The 27031-nt window shown below is 44.2% G+C and overlaps 2 protein-coding genes across 2 annotated transcripts in view; both read right to left on the reverse strand.

The window, feature by feature from the left end:
* Positions 1-395: 395 nt before the first annotated feature.
* LOC308368382 (uncharacterized protein) lies at positions 396-3509 on the reverse strand (the record flags this gene model as incomplete). Its single annotated transcript, XM_080842554.1, has 3 exons — positions 396-653; positions 1589-2838; positions 3350-3509. The coding sequence occupies 3 exons, from the start codon at positions 3507-3509 to the stop codon at positions 396-398; spliced, it is 1668 nt and encodes a 555-aa protein (XP_080698680.1).
* Positions 3510-5039: 1530 nt separating this feature from the next.
* Positions 5040-27031, reverse strand: part of pik3c2a (phosphatidylinositol-4-phosphate 3-kinase, catalytic subunit type 2 alpha) — a 43281-nt gene continuing 21289 nt past the window's right edge. Inside the window, exons 7-33 of the mRNA XM_080842379.1 lie at positions 26073-26152; positions 25899-25962; positions 25342-25488; positions 25003-25036; positions 24630-24855; positions 22326-22448; positions 18722-18889; positions 17845-17953; positions 17462-17607; positions 15220-15408; positions 14885-14978; positions 14652-14746; positions 14219-14399; positions 13861-13965; positions 13156-13248; positions 12457-12586; positions 12001-12137; positions 10306-10475; positions 9871-10027; positions 9488-9597; positions 8567-8774; positions 8232-8356; positions 7024-7141; positions 6715-6796; positions 6349-6458; positions 5810-5935; positions 5040-5584 (exon numbers count right to left, since the gene is read on the reverse strand). Of these exons, the coding sequence (XP_080698505.1) occupies positions 5402-5584; positions 5810-5935; positions 6349-6458; positions 6715-6796; positions 7024-7141; positions 8232-8356; positions 8567-8774; positions 9488-9597; positions 9871-10027; positions 10306-10475; positions 12001-12137; positions 12457-12586; positions 13156-13248; positions 13861-13965; positions 14219-14399; positions 14652-14746; positions 14885-14978; positions 15220-15408; positions 17462-17607; positions 17845-17953; positions 18722-18889; positions 22326-22448; positions 24630-24855; positions 25003-25036; positions 25342-25488; positions 25899-25962; positions 26073-26152 (3510 nt within the window). The 3' untranslated portion in view covers positions 5040-5401. The remainder of the gene's footprint in view (positions 5585-5809; positions 5936-6348; positions 6459-6714; positions 6797-7023; positions 7142-8231; positions 8357-8566; positions 8775-9487; positions 9598-9870; positions 10028-10305; positions 10476-12000; positions 12138-12456; positions 12587-13155; positions 13249-13860; positions 13966-14218; positions 14400-14651; positions 14747-14884; positions 14979-15219; positions 15409-17461; positions 17608-17844; positions 17954-18721; positions 18890-22325; positions 22449-24629; positions 24856-25002; positions 25037-25341; positions 25489-25898; positions 25963-26072; positions 26153-27031) is intronic.

Here is a 27031-nt window from a genome sequence, read left to right on the forward strand (position 1 = left end):
ATTCTCCTTATTTCTAGAGCTTCAAAAGAAACCTTTTCAACTTTTGCTGTTCCGCATGTACCTTTAGAATTCGGCAGAATTGTAAGCTCCACCAAACGCCTCTTTGCAGGAAGTTGCGGACCTCTCCAATCAAAAATAACCGTATGATTTCTCAACAGAGGTTCTGGGTGTCACTTATATGGCTAAAGAAACATTCATTGAGGTATTAAGAATATACATTGCTAGGTCTATAAGGCAAATGAAAATACATTCAATTAACTTGTGACAACAACAAAAGTCAGTGCAATGGCCATAGTCTTAAGCGCAGTGGTGAGGTATGGGTTGGGGTAGTAGCAGTCCATTCTCTGCCATGCAATCGCAATGGGACGGTTGGGTTCACATTCAATAAAAATTAGTTAAGAGAGAGAAACTGACTGTTTTACAGTCCATTTACTGGCATGATGTTTGCCTTCTATGCTTCTTTGACGGGCAAGGATCCACTTCCTGTGTGCTTTGCTCAAACAGTAGCCAATGGCCTGCTCGGTTTCCTGGATTCTCCTGTAGAAACGACCCCTGTCCCTGGCTAGCTCTTCCCAATGTCCTTTGCGTGAGGCCTGAAGAGCAAATGACCACGCCTTCATCTTGTGAACCTGGACCCGCGGTGAGAACTGAACCTGAAAGGCAACATTGGTAACTCTCAATTAAGTCGTCAAAACGGTCACAGAAGAGCACAGAAATGTTAATGAGTGTATTTCAGAAAGTACACAGCCAGAAAAACATCATTTCAGTAGATTAATGCTCAATCCAAGCATGACGCTAATACAAACTAGGACCAAATGGAGAGCATTCGTTTAACAGTCCCTTCCAAGATGTTTATTTGTTATGATTGTTGTGGCTAAAAGCAGCTGAATTTAAATAATTCAGATATTCCATAACTGTGTTTTAAATGCAGTAATAACAGAAAGTTGCAACCTGCAATTGTGGGATACCCCTGAGTTTGTGTGAATTTGTGAAAAGGCAATATTGCAAAATCCTAGAGGAACTGGTTAAAGCACTCAATCATAATGCAGGATTTCTACATGCAGTAGAAGTGCTCTGGTCTTAGTCTTGGTATGTATACTTTTGTTTGTGTAACAATGTCAGCCAGCTCAATGACAAAGCAAAAAAAGCGAGTATGTAATTCTACCAGGTGGAGTCTTAAAACTTCTTCTGATCTTTCTAGGCTATATAAATATATTGGGTGAGCTGTAGAAAGTTCATGTGCACTGGTGTAATTGAAGCAGGTAGGTAGATTCCCCAGTGTACTCCATAGCAACTCTGCCCAGGTTATTTTTTACTGTTGGTAGGCAACCATTAGGAATTACTGGAAGGAGGAAGTGGTAAATGTGATCACATGACTAATTCATGAGCAAAGAGTCTTTTGACTGGCTTATTACCTTGTACAGCTTGATTAATGTGAACAGTCTCTGATTCATTACATCACTCACTGTACTGCATTGACTGTCAAATTCATTTTGACGTTAAACCTTTTTTATAGATAGAGGACAGACCTCAAAATTGTACTATACTATTTCCATTTTATGAATGTATTAAGAAAACCCAGACATACCTTCTTCACAGCAGGTTGACCACTTTCATGTTCCTTTCTGATGTCACATTTGACCTTCCTCCTCCAGGGGACACAGACAGGTTTGTCAGGAGAGGTGGTGCAGCAATGGCTCTTGTGTTGCCTCTTATGAAGCAGACACGGCTTCTTTGACCTTCTCAGAGTCTGGAATGCTCTTGGATTCAACTCACAAGCAGAATTCTGAGAAGTGGAGCTGGAATCTGGACAAGCATTAGCAGGGTTCTGCGAGGTGGAGCTAGCATTAGCATCAGCTGTGAAGCTTCTGAGGCAAGCTTTGAAATGCAATGGGTGGTATGGATCATCATTGTGACACAGCGACTCCCACAGGGCCTCCTCCTCATCCTCAGATAAGGATGAAGGACCCATGCTTTCTGTTTGGGTCGGGGAGGGTGGGAGCTCTGTGGGGGGTTTAATTATGTTGTCAGGCCGAGGGACCATACTTCCATCCTTCTTGGAGGTCTTGGAGCTCGAGGAACAGGCACTGAAGTGGAGAGGGTGATATGGGTCTGAGGAGCTGGAGAAAAGCTCCCACAGCTTCTCGCTCTCTTCTTTGTCTCCATCGGCACTGGAGCAGTCTGAACTCCCCCAGCTACTCTCACTGTCGGAGCACCCTCCAAAGAAAAGTGCAGGGCTGTCCTCCACAGAGGATGAAGACTCCACTTTAAGCTGCCAGCTACTGGCCTCTACCAGCTCTGTGCTCTCCCTAGGAGAGTAGCCGAAGATGCTTGCAGAGAAACTCAGTGGTTTAATAGGATCATAGGATGTCGACACAATCTCGCTTTCACCTGACTTATCGCTCTCCCAGCTGAAGACTTTATCCTCATGTGTGGAGCTGTAGTAGAAGTCGCTGCTACCGCTGCTGTTCTCAGATCCCACAAATACATTCCACTCACCAGGGCAGCTCAGTTTCCAGCTGGCATGTTGGCCAATGCTGAGGTCCTCGGTGTCAGAGAACCCCTCGGCCGCCCGAGCGACAAAGTCATCCACAAGAGAACAGCAGAGCTCATCTGATACCAGGCTGGAGAGCAGAGACCCTGGGTGGGTGCCGGCCAGGTCACTACTCAGCTTGGACAAGGGGCTGGAGCTGGAGACAATAACGCTTTTGTTGTTGTCAAACAAGGAGGATAGAAAGAAGCCTTCTGCTGAATTTCCAGGTGTGCTCATATGTTGAATGTGTGGTCCGGTCTCCTCTGAGATTCTTAGATGGACCTCCAGACGGAACATCTGAAAGACTGCAAACAAATGGAGGGGTGAGGTTAGATAATGTATCATCTGTAAGGGATGGGCATTTCAGCTGTCTTGCATCACCACAGTCAGAAATAATAGATTATCCACATGTACATTGGTCTTTTTATAACCAAGTTACTCAGGGATGACTCAGTGGACGGAATGAGTCGTTGACAGAATTTCTTTTTTTGTAACTAACTGCCAGGAAAATCAAAGTTTCATGGGCATGTATTTATTTTTAAAGTTATAAAAGGAAGCCTAATTCAGTTTTATAAAAAATTCAAGGAGCGCGGGACATTCAAAGAGGAGGCTTCAGTTACACGTTTCTTCCTGTTGTCAAAATATGAGAAATGTACCTTCATGTGTGGAAAGAATAGCCCAATACCCTAAATACTGAAACACGTTCTTTCTATGTTTACGCTTCGCAGAAATCGATGACAATAATTGAGCAGAATAATACAGAGCAGAAGCGTATGTTGCGTTATGTTTATTATTAACAACAAAGCCAAGGCTTACCTGAAATGCAACTGTAGTAGATAAGATGAACCAGGAAGCGCAACTGCTCCCACAAAACAAACAAAATTTGCTTTGTCCATGGCAGGATCATCATGCCACTGTCGCCGAAGCGATGCATGGCACTTCTGTCCAAATTCCGTTTTCTAGACTCCGTCTCCATTTTGATATAACTTTTGTAAAACGTTAAAAACGCAATCCGTCTTTCCTAGTTATTTGATCGTACTTGGCTGTCATTTGTTTGCAAATGTCGTAACACGTCATTTTTTTCTCTAAAATTGATCTTTAAGGCTAAGTAAAGAAGGTGACGTGAACACACAGACCAACAGTTCTTGTCATCTTCTCCGGTATACGTGCAGTGTGTAGTGTGCTGATAATGAGGTTTACACGAGTATATAAACAAACTGTGTGCAGCTAATCCTCCATGCGATTGGAGGACTTTCCTGCCACTCATGAACAAAAGACCAGTGCTCTATGAACACGCCCAACTTCTACAATTTGCTACGCACGAGAAGTCACACACCTTTAAGTGTAGATGACAAATTCACTCAACAGCACAGTTTAACAGGCGAGATCGACGGCTTAAAAAAAATCTGATTTAATAAAAGAGAGAAGATATCATCGATGGCAAAACATCCAATAATTACAATGCAAGCCGGAATGACTGTGGATTAGTCTGGAAAATTATTTCACGCAACACTAGTATTTAAGCAATATGACATGAATGAGATCAGGGTTGGTAAAGGACATCTCCACGGCTGTGCTACAAACAATTTATTCCTGTTATGGTTTTTTTATTATGCCGTATTGAGTGTAGATTGATGAGAGAAAATCGACTGACAATTTTAGCATAAGGCGCAACATAACAAAATGTGTAAGTGTAGTGGTCTGTATACTTTGAGTGCACTAAAGAAATAACAAAACATGTTGCTAGTACTGCAGCCAAAATGAACACACACAATACAAGATGAAATTCAGATTTCATTGACGTTTTGTTCAAAAATGTTTAATTTGCTTTAGGAAAAAGGATTACAGAACACACTGTTTCATTCCACATAAAGAGAACCAATTAGGAATAAATAACTGGCCATGTTAATGTCAACTCAGCATGATGTTTTTTTTTATTTTTAATTTTTTTTACAGTCATTAAAAGAACATGATTATGTTTCTATTCAGGATGCGTGAGATGCAAAACCCTGTCCGCTTTAAAAAAAAAAGAGCTCACACTTAAACTCATCATCCCAGATTTACACACAGAAGAACAGGCATTCGATTTATAGCCACTTGTGGCATTCCCTTATGTTCATAAAATAACAGTGAAGGTGTTCCTCATTACAAACAACTGAAAGGTGGACAGGGAAAAAGAAAAACATTGAAAAGTTCATTCAAGAGTCAACACTGACTTGACAGACTTGACAGAATTTTAAAATCATGATCACTGTGAGAAGCAAAAGAAACCTACCGCAAAGGAGCAGAAGAGAACTAGATGAGGAAGGAGAATAAAACAAGAGAAACAAGGCACCCGTGTTGGTTCCCCTTGAAAAGTGGTATGAAATGAGTACAGTTCTTTTTTGGCACAAAGTCAAGACCACATGGGGGGGAAAAAAAAACAGAAAATATTGTCAGCTCTGAAAAAGATAATGTTTCCTATATGTGTATGTAAAAAAGTATAGTGTAAAAATTGCTACCCACACCCACCCACCTCTTTTTAATATATATTTGTTTTTTATATATATATATATACTCTTTAATAAGTACTCATCCATTTTGGTCCTCTAATGTCAAAAATGTACAAAACATTACTCCTTCTTTGTAGTAAGAAAGGGATTGAAAAAAAAAAAAACTGTGCTCCTGCGAGGAGGTAATCATGATTAGTGTCTGCAAGTGGGAGAGCATTAAGGAGAGAGATATATAGACAGAAAAGACAATGAGAGAAAGAGAGAGAAAGAGAAAGAGAGAGAGAGAGATGGAGTGACCCTTAGAGGGTGCTGTTGAGTCCCGTTGCCATCGTCTGCTGTGGCTGGTTAGCTATTATGCGACTGCGTTCTGATTGGTTCAGAAGAAGGATACAGCTGTGAGCTTGTACCACTTGACGGTCTCTTTGCTCAGGTCAAAGTCCTTGAGGCTGAGGGTGACTCCGCCCAGGTAACAATTCTCACGCAGAGACTCCGCACTGAGCACGCTCAGTTGAAGCTCCCGCTGGCTCAGCGTTTCTTTACTGAGGTTACTGTACACAAGCTGGGGACAACACACACACACACACACACACACACACACACACACACACACACACACACACACACACACACACACACACACACACACAAAACGCACCTAATTTAGACACATTAACATTATCAAACATCAATATCTGTAACTATAAAGGAGGGGTTGCAATGTCACATTGTTCATCATCATCATCGGGGCTTTTTTTGACTTTGTCTAAATAAGGCTTCTGCCTACCATCTCATTGTAAGTGGGATTCCTGGTTTTCCTGGCGATCTTGGTTTTACGTTTGGAGGTTTTGTGGGGATCTGGGAGCAAGTAGGTCTTCACATAGGGGTTTGGGTCCCCCCCCTCATCTGACATCTGAGACACACAACAGGGAACACCGTTCAGAACTCTCACATCAACACAACTTCAGATGAATGTTTGTCTTTGAATACCAAATCAGTATAATGACTTGGACGTGGTATTTTAGTTGTTTGTTTATGTTTGAATATGTGGTGATGAATGAACATCCCAAGGCAGACAGATGATGTGGTCATGGATGGACCAATGTGTGAAACAGTGTACCGTCTCCCTCTCAAGTTACAAGGAGGCAGAGACGCAGCGTGACATATCTGACGCGCGACACAACTTAATATGCTGTCTGCCTCAGGAAGACAGGTGGTTAATGAGGCTCAGAGACCTCACATCTGGGGCACTCAGTGGGAGGCATGCAGATGGCAGGGCTAAGGCGTGTTGGATGTGACGGGCGGACTAGTCAAGCGTTTGCTCACCAGGTCTTTAATGTGCATGACCATGATGAAGAGGGTGCTGTTCCTGTAGGACACCGATACCTTCACCTCTCCTTCCACACGGCCTGAGGCAGGGCTCAGAGGTGGGGGCTCTGTAGAAGACACACACACCAGACACACACACATACAGCCACACACATTTATTATGCACAGATACACCCATCCACACAAACGTCAGACCACACACAACTGAATATACAGTATATACCTAGAATCATTTTCACTATATTCAGTCATGGACCAAAGGGATCCTTTTCTCCCCAACACTGTCAGTAGACATAAATTACTTTGTGGGAAATGAGGGATCTTCTAGACTGAAGGATGGACATGGAAAGCTCACACACACACCTGGTGCTTTGGGCAGTGACTCCAATCCCTCAGTTTTGTCATCCCTCGCGATAGGGTGGAAGAATGTATAGATGATATCACACTGGAGGGAAAGAACATGAAATTAGCACTAAGCCTGTCATGATAGACTCTGAGAATAGATTAAAACACTTAAAGCCGTGTGTTGGAAATCCATCCATTGTTTTTAATTGAACAGCTTAAGCTGATGGCCAATATTAAAAGATGTTATTTAGCAACATGCTGTTAGTATGCACTAGAGCTATGGTCGGTCGTTGCTTTTTTCCCTCAAAATCAATGCCCGGTGCCCACCTGTGTGACCTCCGTTGAGCTTCTCATCAAGTTGTGCACGTAGCTGTTCAGCTCGCGTTTGCGCTTGGCTGCCACATCCTTGATGTGTGTGCGCCCCAGAACCATCTTATTGGGAAACCTGCACATGTCAGGGGAAAGGAAGTAAATCAAAAGGTCTCTCAGGGGAATAGTTAGTGTATGTGTGTGTGTGTGTGTGGAAGCAATTTTCCCCATATGACACCCAATACTTGGTTTACACAATAAGTCAAACACAAGAGTATGTACCAATCTTTGCGTATTGCTTGCCGTAGGACCATGTGTATGCACAATCCCATGATTCGTGTACAAAGGTTTTCTGTCAGAGCTATCAAACTCAATGTATGCACAAAGTACACCCAATCGCCCAATCTGTGTAAAATCATCTGCACACGAACAAGCTTAACATCCACTCCTTCAATTATCCTAACATGGGTCAAGGACCTTTAATTGGTCGGATTAGCATGTACATCTTCCGGGTAAACCACCCCACAGAAGTCATCATAGTGGAGTCTCAAATAATTTGTCTATTAATTTAAAATAATAATCATATTGTTATTATAAAACTGATAATCTTCTCTTGGTGCCTGTATTTCAATATAAGTACAGTCAACACCGACTTAATTCTGAAAACCTGGCATTGCCTCTGTACTGTTAAATAACTTTAAGTGGTTCCGTTCCCATAGCATTGTCGTGATGAACCATCGTCAGTTCAGTTATGGCAGGAGTAGGCCAACACAACTAACAATATGTGCACGAGAATGCCAAGACGGTTTAGCCTTCTTTGCATCACTGTTAGTTCCTCTTGGTGTCAGCAATCCCGCAAATGAGAAATATCATTCATACGCCACCTCGAGACCATGTGCAGAGGTTTCCCGGCAGGAATATCTTTTCATAAATATTATTTTAGGTGTACAAGAAGTGCTCAGCGCGATTTTAGACTGTATGCACTGGTGATGCACAAGGCCCAAGGAATTTTCTTCTTTATGGGTCTATTGCGGTGTATGAATCTTTACACCATCCACCAAAAAAAAAAAGATCAGTTGGGTGGTAGTTGTCCAGTCGAGGACTGTATGGCAAATCCCCCCCTTTTGAGATTGTGTGCCCCCCTACTCGGTGTGCCAAGAAGTTTGAGCATTAAGTCACAGGTGAGGACAGGGCTGTCCTGAAGGTGGCGCTAGAGTGAAGCATACCCGGGGAGCTTCCACAGAGGGAAGAGGATGATCAGCTTGTTGTGCAGCTCCTGGAACTCGTCGAAAGTGCGGAAGATAAACTGAGGTTCACTCTGGCCCTCCCTGAGGATTCGCACCACATAGGTCTGTGTGGGGAAGAGCAGCGAGAGTTACATCCATAACATCCATTTCTTTGGAATTATTCCTCACTACCTAACTGCGATGTATTTGTAACTGACAGTTGTGTCACTGCCATTTGCCATTTCAGTTTCCCTTTTATTTTTTGTAGTTACTTAGTTCGTCATAGATGTTAATCAAAGTGGAGGATTTAGATAAAGACAGTAGTGGAGACTGACGTAGTGCTTGTCGGGGTTGTATCTCTTCTGGAAGGAGAAGATGGAGGCGTCCCTTATGCGTCCGTCCTGCTTGAGCGTGTAGGTGCGCAAGGAGAAGGACAGGATTGGCTCGTCGTTAGACGGCAGCCCAGAAAAACGCATCTGGGCCAGGTTGTGGATGAAGAAGTTAAACTTGGTGGCCACACTCCCCAGACTCGACTCAATCAACCTTAGGGGACAGAAGAGGGAGGGAGAGAGAGAGAGAGTGTGAGTGAGTGAGTGAGTGAGTGAGTGAGTGAGTGAGTGAGTGAGTGAGTGAGTGAGTGAGTGAGTGAGTGAGTGAGTGAGTGAGTGAGTGAGTGAGTGAGTGAGTGAGTGAGTGAGTGAGTGAGTGAGTGAGTGAGTGAGTGAGTGAGTGAGTGAGTGAGTGAGTGAGTGAGTGAGTGAGTGAGTGAGTGAGTGAGTGAGTGAGTGAGTGAGGGAGGGAGGGAGGGAGGGAGAGAGGGAGAGATAGATAGATAGATAGATAGATAGATAGATAGATAGATAGATAGATAGATAGATAGATAGATAGATAGAGAGAGAGAGCAAAAAGGGTACCAGGGAAAAAAGGGAAAAAAGATAAAAAGTAGTGAGTTACTCTTGAGTAACTTCATCCTATGAAATGAGAGCACCTGTAAGGGACTCTAGCATTTCTAGTCAGCCAGACAAGCCACCAGAGGAATACATATAGCCAGCTTGAACGTTCTAGAAGGGTATCACTGGATAGTGGAGTGGAGTTTAAATACTAATATCTATATAATGAGAAATGATTAATGGTGGGAACAAAGCCTATTGAAGTTCAAGCTTTAGGTGTGTGTGTGTGTGTGTGTGTGTGTGTGTGTGTGTGTGTGTGTGTGTGTGTGTGTGTGTGTTGTTTCTGAGGCTGTATGTGTGAGGTACCTGGTGAAGAAGATGGTGGCCTCGGCCTCGGTGGTCTGAGGCTGCAGGGCGTCGTACACATACTTCAGGTCCTGATTCCCAGTCAGCTCCGGGAGGCCAGACTGCGTCATCTAACACACCAGGAAACAAGACATCAACACATGTGTCACACACAGACACACAGACACAGACACACAGACACACACACACACAAAGGAGCTCAGGTAGAGCCACAAAACGCTCGGATGCCTGTCACTCTCTGTGTGATTGTTGACCAGTCTAACATCTATAGACAGCCCCATTCCAAACTCATCACCAGTTTTTGCAAGGGTAACCACTACGCCCTTCTCATGTTGTCCCCACCCTTTGAGCAGATTAACAGTATGATGTGTGTTTGAAATTACCAGGGAGAGCAGGTTGAGGAAGAGGCCCGCGTGCTTGCGGATGAGGTTATAGGCCTGGCAGCACAGGTCCACAAACAGCTGGAAGCGGCTGGTGGGCCGCTCGCCTCCATTGATAACATACGCCATGTCAGAGGTCAGCACGAATGGGGCACGGTCCCTGAGCACAGAGGGTAAACAGGGTCAAGCTGGAGGAATGAAGCTGGTGATGCCTTTGAGGGCTCTCAATACCATCCTATACTACCCTACTGCAAAGAATTCCTGCAGGTTGTAAAACTTTAAAACATTAAAAAATGTCCTCAGGGCTACAGAAAAACAGAAATGATTCCGCACTGGAATGCGTTTCATCTGTGCCCATGGTCCATAACTTAGGACTGTTACGGCATGGCCGGTAAGGAAACTGAGTAAACAGAGCCGGCAGGCTGATGGAGCAGTCACCTTTTGAAGCTTCCGATCATCTGTGCGTGGCCCAAGAACTTGCCAAAGTCGATGTGGAACATGTGCCCTGTGGTGCGAAGCATGATGTTGTCGTTGTGGCGATCACAGATGCCCAGCAGGTAGGTGGCCACACAGCAGCCGGCACACGAGTAGATGAAGTTCTCAGAGGCCTGGGGTCAGATGCCAAAGGTCACAGAGAGATGGAGATAGACAGAGTGATAGATCGATAGAGTCAGATAGAGTGATAGATAGAGAGAGAGATAGAGAGAGAGATAGAGAGAGGAAAATTAGTTTGTGTGGTTACTATTAACTACTTACTGACCGAGAGTGAGGTCATGCAGGTAAATATCAGACAGAGGCCGTAACGTATCGACCGAACGATAGCGAGGTTGATGCGGCGGGGCCGAAGTCTGATATACCTGCATGACCGAACGGTCGAGGTTAGTAAGTTGTTTATTATATGGCATTTAAGCTCTTTTCATTTTGAAAATAAATGGTAATTGTAAATAGAAAACATGTCGTTTTGTTCAGCTCTCAAGTCTTCTCACGACAGTGTTTCAGGTGTTGCCTAGTAAACAATGACTTGCTAACTTCAAGTTACAGATCAATAGAAAACGGACAACAGGGCTCAGCTTAAATGGCTTTAATTTACAGTTAAACACAAGGTTTTCAAACTATAGTAGTCAAGTCTTCATCATCACTTTCAATAACACATTTTCGCTGCTTCTGAATTGTAGTCCTAACAAGTATTACCTGATATCAAAATGTTCGCGAATTCTTGAGTCTTTATTCTTCAACTGTCACGACATTCAACTGGTTTCCTGTTCTCAGATAATTTCATAATAGGAGTCCTGATTCTATCAATACATGCTCATGGCTGTTGATATATCGCTAATTTTTAAGGATGTAATGTTTAGTACTTGGTACATGGTATCACTCATTTTTAAGATTGATGGGGTGTGAATTAACAATACTTATCAGAGCTCAGACCAGCTAGAACGTCAATACGCGGCTGGCATGACTACCCATTAGCCAATCAGAATGCTCGTACTGTCGTTGCCATATAATAACAAGTCTTATTGACTGGTAACAATACATATATATTGTTAGGGTGTGATTGCACTGTAGTTAAGATAGTCCACTTTCACAAACACACCTCATCCACAGTTATATGGGCTAGTTAGACAAGGCCCTGAAGCAAGGCTGATGGTGGACAAGTCAGAGTGGTGGAACCACAAAGGCCAGTTGGCTTATGGTACATCAAGGACCCCTACTTGTTTTAATTCATTTCCCCAAATTGGATTTGTTTTAGTAGTGGACTTTTTTTGTTTTGTTTATTCGTGACAGTTTGGAGCTCTGTGCTTGGGCTCTTGTTCCGGCTGGAGACTCCACTTGGGTTGGCCCAGGGCCCTGCAGGTAAGCTGGTGTCCCCTCGTCCATTCACCCACTTAGCTTCTCACATAATGACCAGCACATCTAATGCATCTGTTTGGGCAACTTAGAACCCCCTAGACTAAGCTTATGAGCATAGTTGCCGTCTGATGTTTTTAACAATATTAGATGTCTGTTCCCCTCATTGTCAAATAAAAGATATGGCATGAATTCAAGCTAAAAGCCTTTGAAAGCTAACATTTCAAAATAAAAGTGTATTACATTGATGTGAATTCAGACATGTTCTCCAGTTGTCATTTCTACCTTCTCATACTCGTCCTCTCCAGGGTTGTACTTGCGCAGCCACTCCGCTATGGGCTTGTCCTTGAAGGAGCCGGTCACACCGTACTCCACCTGGATCTTCCTCAGGGTGTCCGAGGACGGTACCAGCTCCACCATACCTGAGGAGGTTAACCAGAAGAGTCAGAATAAGCCCCTTTCGAGAGGTGTGTGTTCTCTGTAGATTGGGTGCTTTGGATAGTCTATTAAGCAAGTGTAGTACAATGTACTTTGGGTCTGTTTAGTAGAAGTGTTGTTGGATCTCTTTCTGTATAATGTGTGTTTTGTGTAGAAGTGTAGTGTTGTGTGATATGTGAGTGGTATGCGTAATCTGTGTATGTATGGTCAGTGTTTTGTGAAATATCTGTAGTCTGTGGTGAATGTGTACTTTGTGTGTTGTGTGGCGTCTGTCTTTCATGAGGTTTTTGCATGGAGCTGCACCTTTGTCTTTTGCGGTAGAGATGCACTTGAAGTTGACAATACGCAGGTCCAGGCCTTCCTGCAGCCAGATGCGGTCCATGATGCGGATCATCTGCAGCGCCAGCATGTCCTGGCGCAAATCCTCACCCGACTGAAGCACACACATGATTAAAGAATTAGAGATATTCAGATAAATCCATACCAATCTGAGGCCTTCCACTTCATATGAATAGCAAACTGGCACAAACCTTCATCTTCCAATAAATTACCAGGATTCTATACTGGTAACTGATTGCTGTGGCTCACACCAGTATTTCCTTCCCCTCGCCACCAGAGGGCGCGCTATTGGCCATGAGACAAGCTATTGAGCATGCAGCAGCTCCACTGGGGATTGGGGTGGTCCGGTTCACTTTGAGTCACAAGGAACTCAGCGCGACACAGGATTAGCAATAACTGAGGAACGCATTGAAAACATTTTCTACAAAAAAACAACAAAAAACTAAGATGGCAACCATGTCTCAGCGGCTGCCAATTGGAGTCTAATAATAAATCAAACATGTTTATTATGCCACAAATAGCCAAAGCAACAATGGAAACTCTGCTAAATGGAAACATCAGTGGGCAAACCTACTGAACCGGAACATGCTGTTCCTTTTAAGACATCTATTCTTAGAAAATGGAAATGCCACTGTCAGCCTTGGCCGTCCCAGAATGTCCCACCTTAAACATAACGTTGATCTCCTCCCCCAGGGGGTCTGCGTTGACCAGGGCCACCTTTAGGGGTACAGCATTTGAGTTGAAGAAAGAGCAGGCCTGTTTTAGAGAAAAGAGGGACAAGGTGCTGTTAAGGAATTTGCCAGTACCGGGACAAACACACACACACACACACACACACACACACACAAACACACAGAGACAAACAAACACACACACAGTTCTCATGTTCCCACTGGCACAACAACCAAAACCAGACAATGGTCGAAAGTTTTTTTTCGGGAAGCCTTGGCAGGGGGTTGATTAGGGAGGAATCCTCAGGAGGAGCCTGACAATCACTGAGGGGAAACGTGGGGCCACACATGGGCAGCACAGTCTGGATGCTCTGTGCAAACTGAAGCCCACTGCTCGTCATGGTGACTGTGAAGTGGAGCGTAAAGAGGGATCATTGCCAGACAGGCTCCTGGACACTCAGGGCAGACCCCTCTATGATCATGGAGAGAACGGTGAGACATCGCTGGCTACTCTCTGTACTGGGAGGCTATTTAGCGATGTTTGAAAGCCATATTAGGGTCCAGGACTAGTTTCATGGTAATTAAAGACGGCCTTGCAAATGAACAGTTTGATGATAGATTTTTTAAAAAACAATATACAGTATAAAAAACATGTTTGTATGGACAGCTGAGTTCTGAGTATTGGGAGCTCACTCACCTTCACGTTGAGCTCCTTGGCCACTAGGCTTGGGCTCAGGGGCAGCCTGCAGCTGTGCCGCTGGAAGAAGGACTGCACTCTCTCCAGACCCTCATGGAGGACCGCCTGCAATGATGGAACACACACACAAGCAAAAAAAAACACATGTTCACACACATTGATGCATTGACAATTGCATTCATTTGGCTGATGCATCGATCGCATTCTATCTAATCTCCGTACAAGATGCAAGATTACCATAGTAAGGTTTCCCATTTTTATTCCACATGCATTAACAAAGGGAATATACCGTTACAACACGGATAGGAAACAGGGTACGTGTGGGACATTTCGTAGGTCTATTTCTGTGGATGCTGACCTGTCTGGTGGAGCTTCCAGCCTGTCTGACTTTCTCTGCCAGGTCCCCAAGAAGCTGGACCAGCCGCGTCTGTTTGTCCAGCTCGGTGCGAAGGCCCGCCCCACACAGGCACAGCAGCGCGCCCAGCACCTGGTCATAGCGCCGCCCAAACGCTGGGTCTTGGACAGAATCCCTTAGCAGCCTGCCACAGAGAGAGCACAGAAAATTTAACAACAGATTTAACACAATCATACAATACTGATCACCTTGAAGTCAATGACCTGTATAAATTACTATATTAATTTTGTACCCATTATTACAAGAACATTTTACATATGGACAAACTATGTTGCTGATAAAGTGTTTTTTTTCCCCCCAGTATTTTATCTCATAAATTATGTGGAAAATGGGTTTTACATTGAAGTGGCTGATACCACAAAGAGGCAGCACTGACCAGTAAAGATAATGTGCAATGTTCACGTTCCCTTGCGCTCGAGACAGCAGAAACATTACTAGAGCATTCTTCAGGTGACACTCAAACTTCAGAGCCTGAGGGAGAAGGCAAGCAGACGCATTAGCGAAAACAAATATACCTTAAACTTGACCGACTACGCGAACCATTTACAATTTACAGCTCGTATATTTTGGCAATGATCCCATCAGTGTTTTTGCAGCAGGTGTGCGTACCTGCACCAGCTGAGGCAGGTAGTCAGCCAGCTCATCGTCAGTGCTACTCTCGATCCAGCCGACGGCAACGGACCGCACCTCTGTGTCTGCAAACCTGCGGGGATAGAGGGGCAGGAGCTGCATCAAACCACACAGTAGCAGGTCGGATGTCTAAACACAACATGATCTGAACAAGTACAGTTATCTGCGAGAAACATTCCTAATGTTGAGCACCGAGATGATAGATACCGGATTGAGCTGGTAATGATGTGTGTGAGTTTGTTGTGTGTCGTGAAAGAAACAGGGTGTGTGTGTGTTTGTGTGTGTGTTTGTGTGACTGTCTGCATATGTCTTACTTGGAGTCGAGCAGCTCCAGCGAAGACACAGGGCTGAGTGGTGGCCAGTTGTGCAGGAGGGCGTGAATCTCTGCCATGCTGCCCCAGTCCCAGCTGGGGGCGCTAGCGAGCACTTTAGGCAGAGAGCCCTCCAGCCCCCGGCAGTGGTGCCGCTGGTCCCAGAGCAGCTGCCGATCAGCACGCGTCAACCTGCAATGGACGTCAGACGTCAGAAATGGGTCAAAGTCTGACATAGTCTTTTACTGATCTCTACCTGTGGCCATCTCAGCACCATCACAATAGGTCAGAGCCTTGAACAACTCCTGATCTGGATAATTTGCCGGTTAATCCTCACCCCCATCTAATTAGTCCTTCAGGAGCATCTGAATATTAGATGTGAGCCACAGGGTCAAAAACCGAAACGCCCTTCCTGTTAGACTGTCCCTAAGCAGGAAGTTCTGCTGCCCAAATGAGTACTCATCCCATACACATCTGTATGAAAATACACCTGATTCAGGAAATCAATCCTGACAGTGTCTGACTATTCCAACCCCGAAGAAAGTCAAGTGGATGCAGCAGGACAGCTGGGCACCCCTGTCTTAAACAGGATTAAATGGTGAAAGTAATCTCTCCCAGATGAGGTGGCTGGCGGTAAGCTAGCCCTAGGAGCAGGCCTAGCTGTGGATATGTATACAAGGAGTTTTTCCTCCCCCATCTCTTTATTTTTCCATCTCCTTTCTTTTTCTTGAAGCCCAATGTTATCTGAGGACAGGGCTGTGTGGTGTTGCTGAGTAACCTGCCTGTTCCCCCTTTGGATGGCCGTTTCTAAAGTGGCGGTCCGCTGGGATGCCCTCTGATTGGGATCACTCACACAGAGATCTGTGGTCCCTGGAGCTGATCAACAACAGATCAGGCTCTGACCTGCCCCAGAAAGCCCTGCTGCCTCCAGAGGCGAGGGAGCGTGTGAACAGCACAGGGGTCGGCAGTGCCAAGGGCCCTCGCTCAAAAACCGAGGCAAAGACTTGCACCAATGTGCCCACTTTGTGTTTCACTTGTGGCTTGCTTTTAGGGCATTTGTTTATTTGACTCCGCGTGTGGATATGGTACAACAGTGGGATATTAGCAGATGCCTGGAGCCAGGACTTCCTAGTGAATCCATAACATGATTTCTGACACCCAAGACAAACTCAGACTTGGACATCCCAAAAGCCACAAATGGGAAATGTGATATTTTTGTGACCACGTTTGCCTTCGCTGTGCTGAAAGCTCATTATTATGTAAACAATGAAACGTTTTTTTTTTGTTTTGTTTCCGTTGACATTTTGATGTGTTACAGTAACAAAGCCCAGAAGATACAGAGGGGTCTGCTGTGCTGTGACCAGTCACACTGACACTGTGCAGGGCCTTGGCCTTCAGGTCAGCGAATAATGGAGACTTTGATGTTGGAGGAAAGGCGGGCGGGGGGGGCAGTCCCTCAACCGCAAACATGAATGCCCTCCAAGACTGATCTCTGAATCACATGAGATAAGGGACTATTTACGAACACAACAGGAGGGCCTTCAGAATAGTGGGGGAGAGAAACAGACAGGCAGACATGAAAGACTCTCTGTTTAACCACTGGGAGACTCAACTTTCACACGGGACTCAGCCCACTCTGTTCAACGCTGTGACAAGGACAAAAAAAAAGAAATTTCTACAAAGCAAAGTTATCGGACCTTGTAAATGATGAGTTCTTCTTAAACAGAATTAATTTGAACTCAGACCCATTTGCAGAACTAGATCTTTCATCAATACTACTAAATCCATACTAATTATAATACTAATAACAAATATAGGCCTGAGCAGAACAGACACCATGCTGAAACCTTTAAACTTTCCAAGCACTTACTGGTCCCAGTTCCAGAGAGACAAATGTACTTACTTATTTTGAAAAAAATTGACTTACTTATTTAGTGGATGTGGGAAAGGGATAAAAAAGATAACTTGCAAAACAAACACTCTGACCAACCACTACTCATGATTCAATAGATGGTAAATCTACAATGTGTATATGATAAAGACTCTGTAAATCAAGTATTTAGTGGTGAAAGGCATACAGTGAAATCAAACTCCCACAAAACACAAGCTCTTATACAACATTTGCCTGCCCTAGATTGCTTTAAACCAAGTCCCTCTGATTCGATCTTATTTAATTCCATCTTATTATGATGCATAAAGTTTGTGTTTCAGGTACATCTGCGGTTTGGTCTTCTTTTATGCATACCCAAAGGTGGAGGCATAGGAGCAGAGCTTCTCCACTTTCCTCCGGAGGTCGGAGTCCAGCGTCTCCACATTTTGAGGGAGTTTCCCATTGCCTGCCTCCTGAGGACCCACATATAGGACATCCACTGCTGGAGTGGGAAAATCCACCTACACACACACACACACACACAAACAACTTTGATTACCAAGTATAATTTCCCAACCAAGTGTTACTTTCCAGCCTAGTTAGCATCAGTCTCTCACATCAAGACAGGAGCACTCATTAGTCTGTTCGGGTCTGGTTCATCAAAATACCAACCACAAATGGGCAGCCAATTTTTTAATGAACCTTCTGAAATGATTCAATACTAATGGAATGGTTAGCTTTGTGTAGCATGAGGGTACCTGCAGGATGATTCTCTCAGCCAAGTTTCTCCTGCGGCCAACGGGCGTTGACGAAGACTCCTCTGAAGAAGAAGTCAGGCTCAGCAGCATGGTCCCACGGGCCAGAACCCTGTAGAACACAAACAGGCACACGCACACACACAAGTTGACACACATGCAAATAATTATTGTAAAGCCTCGGAACAAAAGCTACTCTTTAATTCACAGGAAACACTTAGTCAGTAACCAGAGAGGCATAACACTGAAGTGACTCACACTACAAACACGTTGTAGTGGCACAAAACCCAAACAGTATTTTTCAAAACACACAAAAACAACAAAAACATGCAATTGTGCAGCAGAAAGCCCTCAATGAGTGAGGGACAGAATTCAACCCATGTTTCATTCATCCTGATGATGATGGCTCAGTTTAAAATGTCATTACGGAGAGTCAAACAGATTAAACAGAACGAAAGACGACACTACAGCTCTCTGTGACACAGTCGGACAAATAGTTCTCCTCGGTGACACAGTGTACATGGCACATGAGTGCGGCTTTGACTCATCTACCCTACGGATGACAGAGCGAGAAACAACTATGTGTGACTTCACTCTTTTGCCTGACCTCTGACATCACTCTCTTGTCTGATCTCTGACATCACTCTCTTGTCTGATCTCTGACATCACTCTCTTATCTGATCTCTGACATCACCCTCTTGTCTGATCTCTGACATCCGTTGTGTAAAACTCCCTAAAACACACACACATAAAAAGACATATGCACAACAACTGTAACAGCAACAGCAACTACAACTTCTTCTACTACAACTTCTTCTACTACTCACACTCTACACACACAGACTCTACAAACACACACGCACACACACACACTCACTACCTCTGGAAGTCGAACAGTGGCGTGGAGACCTTTCCCAGTAGCTCGGCTCCCTTGCGCTGCTTGTTGGAGTCAGGCGAGCCGCTGGTGCTCTGGCTGAGCACGCCGTACAGGGACAGGGTGAGCTTGGCCTCCAGGGGCAGCAGGGCCACGGCCATGGGGAAGTTGATCCTGCGGAGGCACAACGGCACGTTTGCATTGGCTCCTGAGTAATCAAAGCCGTGACCAAGAAACTTCCTGTAACCTTCCAGTTGAATGATCTCTGATAATGTCTGTTTATTATGTTTAACCTGTAACGTTTCAACAGTAAAAAAACAACTACTTTAACAGTATGTGACCTACTACCATGACATATTTAGCATCTTGTCTCTGCGAAACTGGAATAAAAAAATCAGACTAATAAACAGCCAGAAGCCACAGAGTTCTTCAGTTATCTGGCATTGATATTCCCTGACAAAATTACAGCCTACAACTGAGTCTGCACTATGATTTACTTTATTTCGGTTCCACTTGAAATCTGATGAATATAGCGCACATGCAAGCATTTACAGCCGGGTCAGTCTGGGGTCACAACAGCACAGCGAGCCTGCAAGGGAAACTCCAGTGACAGACGCGATTCTTAAGGGCCAAGAGAGGTCGTCTGAAGTGGACGCGGAGGGGAGTGACTGGTCCCATTTGATGTGGTAGAAGAAGCACTTGTAGGTCCCCACTTAGTGGTCCTGGCCAGGCTCATGCCAAACACGCTGGACCCCATCTGAGCCGAACAAATTTATCTTGGTCTCATCTGACCAAAGAATGTGCTTCCCACATTAATCAAGCTTCTTTTCATGTTCTTCAGCACGGTTTTATCTGGCAGTTTTGGGCCGAAGAGCAGGGAAGGTTTTTTTTCATAGAGGTTGACGTTATGCAATGTATTTTGCACTGCCTGAGCCGTGCGAGAAACTCTGATATCTATTGATAACTCCTGTTCGTTTTTCAGAGCTAGATTGAGCAAGTAGCGCACTGACAGCCACAGCGGCTCTGATTAGTGGTGCTATGGCTCGTTCTATACCTCCTGATAACTGCTGAAACTGTGTTTTTCGACTGATTTTTAGTTGGTCAATGATCTTTCTGTATCCTTTTCCATCTTTGTGAAGTCTCACAGTCAGATTTGTTCAATTCCTCTGGCAATTCCTTTCTAGGCAGAGACATGATGCAGACATGCGGATAGACAGCCCATAGGTCCAAAACAGCGAAAGTTCTGGTGTTTACGGGTCATTTCATAACCATGTTCATGCAATTATTATTAATTGGAAATCACAGGTGTGCATGTACTCAGTTTTGTTTCAATGACCACAGGTTTTCTAATGTTGATTATGACCATATTCACTTTTGTTGCACTGGGTTTCTAAAGTATTTGTTCTTGATTGTTCAAAAGAGGAAAACTGAACTTAGAAATAATGAACTTACTGAGAGGTGATACAAATTGGAATAATTGTACTTTTGAGTGACCTTGCAAAGGGGTGTTCTCACTTCTGTTGTTTACTGTAGCACATACAGTGCCACTTGAAAGTATGTGAACCCCTTGACCACTTAGGAGTTTTCTGTTGTTTTACCATGATTTTTCATTTTTTTCATCACCAATTTTCCATAGAAGGAATGTCAGGTTTATGTTTATCATTTGCATGTACTTTTTTTTAGAGGGAATTGTTTGAGTAGCCAAAAGACTACATGAAACATGGAATTAGTCCATTTCAAAAGTAAGTGAACCCCCTAGCTGAATTGGTAAAGTCAAGCAGGTAACAGATTCAGTGAAACTTATTTGGGTACTTAATTAGTCAATTAAGCAAACCGATCATCTGAGACATCCTTAGGGAAAGGTTTGGGCAACACAGATTATAAGAGAGAGGAAACCAACCAAACTACTGTAGTGCCAAGGTGTACCCACACAGATCAACAATGCCGAGAGGAAACGAGATATCCGAGAACTTCAGGAAGAAGGTTCTGACAGCCCATCAGTCTTGGGGAAGCTATAATACCATCTCCAAAAGATTCCAGCTCCATCCATCCATCCAAGACAAATAATTTAGAAATGGAGGGCATTCAACATGACCGCATCTCTGCCTAGAAGTGGACGCCCATCAAGACCATCACCAAGAAGCACCAGAAGAAGAATAAATCAGGTAAAAGTCAACCCAGACATCACCTCTAAAGAGTTTCAGACCTCTCTGGCAGCATCTGGGGTAAATGTACATGGGTCTACAATCAGACGAAAATTGAATAGACATGACATTCATGATCGGGTTGCTAGAATGAAGCCTCTGCTCTCAAGAAAGAACAAAACTGCCCGTTTCAACTTTGCCCGAGAGCACTTGGATAAACCAAAGGCCTTCTGGAAGTCCCTTCTTTAAACAGATGAGTCAGAGATAGAATTATTTTGTCATGATCAAAACCAACAATTTTCGTGTGATTGTAGACCCATGTACCTTTACCCCAGATGCTGCCAGAGAGGTCCGAAACTCTTTAGAGGTGATATGTGGGTTGACTTTTACCTGATTTATTCTTCTTCTGGTGCTTCTTGGTGATGGTCTTGATGGGCGTCCACTTCTAGGCAGAGATGCGGTCATGTTGAATGCCCTCCATTTCAAAATGATTTGTCTTGGATGGATGGATGGAGCTGGAATCTTTTGGAGATGGTCTTATAGCTTTCCCAAGACTGATGGGCTGTCAGTACCTTCTTCCTGATGTTCTCGGATATCTCGTTTCCTCTCGGCATTGTTGATCTGTGTGGGTACACCTTGGCACTACAGTAGTTTGGTTGGTTTCCTCTCTCTTTTAATCTGTGTTGCCCAAACCTTTCCCTAAGGATGTCTCAGATGATCGGTTTGCTCAATTGACTAATTAATCACCCAAATAAGTTTCACTGAATCTGTTACCTGCTTGACTTTATCAATTCAGCTGGGGGTTCACTTACTTTTGAAATGGACTAATTCCATGTTTCATGTAGTTTTTCGGCTACTCAAACAATTTCCTCTAAACAAGTACATGCAAATGATAAACATAAACCTGACATTTCATCTATGAAAAATTGGTGATGAAAAAAATGAAAAATCATGGTAAAACAACAGAAAACTCCTAAGTGGTCAAGGGGTTCACATACTTTAAAGTGGCACTGTATGCACATACAAGCATTTACATCTGGGTCAGTCTGGGGTCACAACAGCACAGGGAACCTCTGAGGGTCACTCCAGTGACAGACACAATTATTTAATGGGCTTGAGAGGTCGTCTGAAGTGGAGGTGGGGGAGAGTGTCTCAGTTTCCTCCGTCTCAGTCTCTCCCCCTCGCCGTCTCACTACTGAACGGCTAACCCACTGTAGCATATATATTTATCCCTGCACTTCTTCTTTGCACTATTGTTGTGTAGAAATTCACAGCTACTGTATATAGCCATCCCACCTTGTGTATACTTTCTTAAACATCTTAGACCGTTGCACTGCTTGTTTTGTGTTGTAATGAATATTTTGTGTAAGCACACTGAGAGACACTTTACCAAGTCAAATTCCTTGTTTGTGCAAACTTACTCGGCCAATCAAACCTGATTCTGATTTTGATTCTGAGTGACTTACAGCTCGTCCCATTTGATGTGGTAAAAGAAGCACTTGTAGGTCCCCACTTTCTTGGACTGCACCGGCTTGAAGAGATTCCTGGTGTTGTGAGTCAGGGCACACATCAGGTAGTATTTTTCATAGCTGCAAAAACAGGAAGGAGGGAGGAATTTAACTGGCGCACACGGAGGGAAAAAGCAAACCAGCCGCTGCATGCATCCTTCCACATCAATCCAAATCAAGCAGCGAAAAACCTTTGGTAACGACACAGGGTACCAGGCCAGAGTCTAGGGGCACAGACATGCACTTCATTACCAGAATGAAACAGGAGATGAACACATCATAGCAAAGGCTCTCTCTCAGTTTTCCTTAGAGTAAATATTCAGAGTGGAAAGTGCTATGAAATCCAGTCTGAATAATTAATGACATCCTGACATAAGGTCATTTTTTACCGACCTCTGAAGAACAAAATGTTCTGCTTTTCAAGTGCAGCAATGTTGTCAGTTTGTGAGATAGAGGATGTATCAGTTTTGAACCAGTGAACCACATGGCGCTGAAGACTCGTTTTACAGGACTTATCTTGAACAAGGCGCCCTGGGACCTTTAAGTCAACCGCATCTCATGAGCTGTCATAACAACAGCCCCCGTCTATTCCACATCAATATCTAGATTGTTGTTACCAACAGTCACCACCATTTAACTGTCTGAACACTCATCTGTATGCTTGTGCAGTCACTCTGAGAGACAAAGCAACAGATGTTGTGTACAGCAGGAAACAAGCAGTATTTTGGTATTTGGCTGGTATGGTGCTAAGAGCTGCCTATGTTTAGATGTGCCCTGGTATGGTGTACAGAGAACGTACCCTGCTACTAAAAACTGCCTTCTAAATGAGATCCTGTGCATGACTCCTTAAGGAAACAAGTCTGTTATTAACCACTCAGCCTTTCATTAAGGCCTGAGGGTTAGCCTGGGAAACACAAACACACACACACGCACACGCACACGCACACGGTCTCTACAGCACATGCATGCTGCATTTGTCTGGCTGAGCAACAAGTGCTTTTAGGCAAAATGAACGTGGTTATTATAGCTCATCGTCATTATCAAAGATGGATTTGTAATGTCGATGGCCCAACACACACACACACACACACACACACACACACACACACACACACACACACACACACACACACACACACACACACACACACACACACACACACACACACACACACACACCAGTTGCTCATGCACACTGTACTTCTCAGCATAATCAGGACAAAATGGTTGGATGTGTTTGTTACATTTTCACATTTCAATTTTTTGTTAGAATGAATGCAAGTGTTGCCATTACATTGAATGTATCACTTTGTTTCAGGAATGTGTATGTCTGTGTTCTGTCTGACTCTGCCTTTATACCCACACAGAGGCCATTTAGCCGAGGCATGACGTAGATGAGCTTATCTCTGTAAAGAGAATGTACTTAACATGCCTCTGTCAACTGCGTGTTACTGTTTACATCAGAATAGATATCTCCACAGGCCTCGCCCCATTTCAGTCATCAGTGATCTGCAAGCTGTGTTGACAGGAGACAAGGCTAACTTAAGCCCAATGTATCCTGTCAAATGAACCAGGAAACATAAGCTCAATCCTCCTTTATGACAGGTGAGCTCACAAGTCCAGATCTATAAAGAACCACAAGTCCTTGAAGCCATTTCACCCCACACTCTTTTCTCAGAAGTCATGAGAAGTCATGAGAATGACTACATGAGCTAATTTAAGTAAATCATAACACTATATGAGTGTCATACTGTATACTTTCATTGGACAATTAAGTCAGAACATTCAAGTAAAGAAGTCTTTGTACTTTTAACAACGGCTTTTGTGAAGCCAAAGGCCAGACATTGATAAAGAGCCTCAACTTGGGACAGGCACATGACTGCTGGTTATGTGTGGCGTTGTGAGGTTAGCAGCACAAACACAGAGACGAAAAGCACAACACAAGCCAACACAAAGCAAAATCAAAATAGTATCTCTTCAGTTCTCCAGCACTGGTCTGCTAGTTCAAGCATAAACATCTCATGATTCTCTTTGAGTCAGATCATTCATTCAAAGCATACAACAGCTGGAATGAAAATACTTTTCCAGGGTCGGTCCTCCCATTGCTAGGAATTCGCACAGTATTTTCATTTATAGGTCATTCTTTCATTTTTTACTTTGTTTCTGTCTTGGCAAGCGTTACGGAAAATCAGGAAAATCAATCAATCATGTTCACATCAACATGCACCAGGCCTCCTCACCAGCAGAGGGAGCTATGCATACCTGCTAACCCAGGCGGCCGGGACGCCGTGAACCGCAAACACAGTGAACTTGAGGTGCTCGGTGGTGCCCGAGGCCTCGCAGCTGTCCCGCCGTCCCACGGTGGGGGAGGCAGACTCCGTGGGGGGAGGAGGGGAGGGGGGGCAGAAGGATCGCAGGTATAGCTTGGCTAGCTGGTAGACGGCGTCTGTCAGGGAGGCCATGCTCTCCTCCACAGGACCACGGGCGCCTGTGGCAGGGTGAAGACAACAGGGCAGACATCACGCAAATGAGACGCACACTCATCAGCCACAACTCCACATTGGTCCTGTTTTTATGACAGCTGAGAGATTGCTGGCAGGGCTGCTGTTTATTCATTGGTTTCCTTTCAACTCACCATCTCCTGAGCCGCCAGAGGATTTGGAGCCATTCTGTGAAACAAAACAGGTTTCTGGCTCAAAATACACCCCATGCTCGGGATACAGAATGATGATTTCAAGAAGACACACAATTTTACACAAGACTCAAAAAGAGTGTGAAAGTGAAGGCCCTTGTGAAAGTGAAGGCCCTTGTTATGTCTTCAAAAAAAATAAAATAAAAATAAATAAATAAATAAAAGCCTGGCCACATAAGGTGAAGGCAGTGATTTGGGGTATGTGCCAACACAAGTCACATCATAACTGAAATCATGGCTGAACACAGGTGCGTAGTGTGAGTACAGATGACCTCTGCTCACCTCCGGTAACCGCGTGCGGGGCATGTTTACGGCCCGCTTGAGCCGTTTCACTGCGTCGGTGATGGCCGGCGTCTCTACTTCGTCCAAAGCGCAGCACAGGTTCTTCACAGACTGCACCACGCGGTCCACGGTCTTATACTGTGTGCCCTGGAGAAGGCACAGAAGTGAGAGGGACCAAAATCAGGTGATCAAGCAGCATCCCCAAATTCCCTCACAACTGGACCAGTTGCAACTTGTAACAAGGATTTGAGGCTTGGGCCTGAGTTCTGCTTTACTTTAGATTGACTTTGGATGAAGCCAAATCTTAGTATTTCAATCAAATTTCTACACACACAGACACAATTTCTATTTTAATGGAATACCATTAAACTTTATCTGTCAAAATACTCTAAAGAGATGCTTCTAACACTGAAGGTTAATTTTTAGACACAGACTTTAACAGCTCACACTATAAACATAAAAAAAAAAAAAAAAAATCTTATTTCGCACACACAGAAAGAGTATCCACAGCAAAGGAGCGCTGTTGTGTTGCTGTTGTGCACAAGCTGAGCACTAACCTCATTCTGAAGGCAGATGTTGACTTGATTGTGGTAGCCCTCCAGATAGTCCGCCAGGCCCTGTCTGTCATGGCACACAGCAAAGAGGAGGAAAGAGATGGACGTGAATAAAGAGGAAGACTTGGATTTAGGCTTTCAAAGGGAGGGGTGAAGGTCTGACGGTCTGGCCCTCACCGAGTGATGGTCTCTTTAAATGGCCTTTCCACGTTGCCCATGTACTTCTCCAGGTCAATGGGGGACGTGTCATCCTCTGCCTGCGGGACCACAACAGGACATGCGTTGAAAATCACCCTTAAAAAGTCGTTAACAACTTGATGCTCTTATGAGGAAAGTTTCAGGAATGACACATACGTCACTGAGAATATGCTATGTGGAGGACGGGATTGTGGCCCTTGCGTTACACCTTCTCAACACCTGCTGAAGTGCTGGGGGTTGCACGGTGTCCTCAGCTAGGAAGCAGACCTACCCAAAGCTGGTCTGTTATGACTAACTTCATCCGACTGCTGAACCGGCACAGTCATCCAAACCACAACAGCCTCTTTCACTGCCTTTTATAAATTCCGCTTAACTAATCATAATACCTTAAGTGCAATACCTGACCATACTTTTGTTTTCTGTCCCTCATGGAGTTTTGTTTATTTTGTTTATATGTAGTATGAGGGCCACTCAGGGTATTCTCAAAATCCAACATGAAAAGAATATTTTTTTTCCCATGGTGAGCAACACCCACCCTTAAGATCAACCCTGTGGAGCCACACATCAGGATCTGTTTGTTTTCCCAGTCTCCTCAGAGAACCTGTCTGACAACTGCAACTTTATACTGGAGATTCACAACAACACCATGACCAACTGCTGCTTAGAGGAGCTTCCCTTGAGAAAGGATATGAGCGTGTGTCCCTGTGGCTTTCAATTAGTATGAACACATACTGACCCCCCTGGTAAACATATCACTTCAGTAACTGGGTCTACATTTTTTTTACATTTCAAAATAACAACATTAGCTATATGATGAGAGACCTCAGTTTACTTCCTTGGTTTGCCTTGTTTACAGATTTCCTGTGCTGGTTTCTAATTTCCTTCTAAAAATACTGATGGACCACCCATCCAATTTCCTTGGCAGTATTACATGTATA

This window comes from Sprattus sprattus, assembly GCF_963457725.1.
Source record: "Sprattus sprattus genome assembly, chromosome: 7".
Lineage (NCBI taxonomy): Eukaryota > Metazoa > Chordata > Actinopteri > Clupeiformes > Clupeidae > Sprattus > Sprattus sprattus.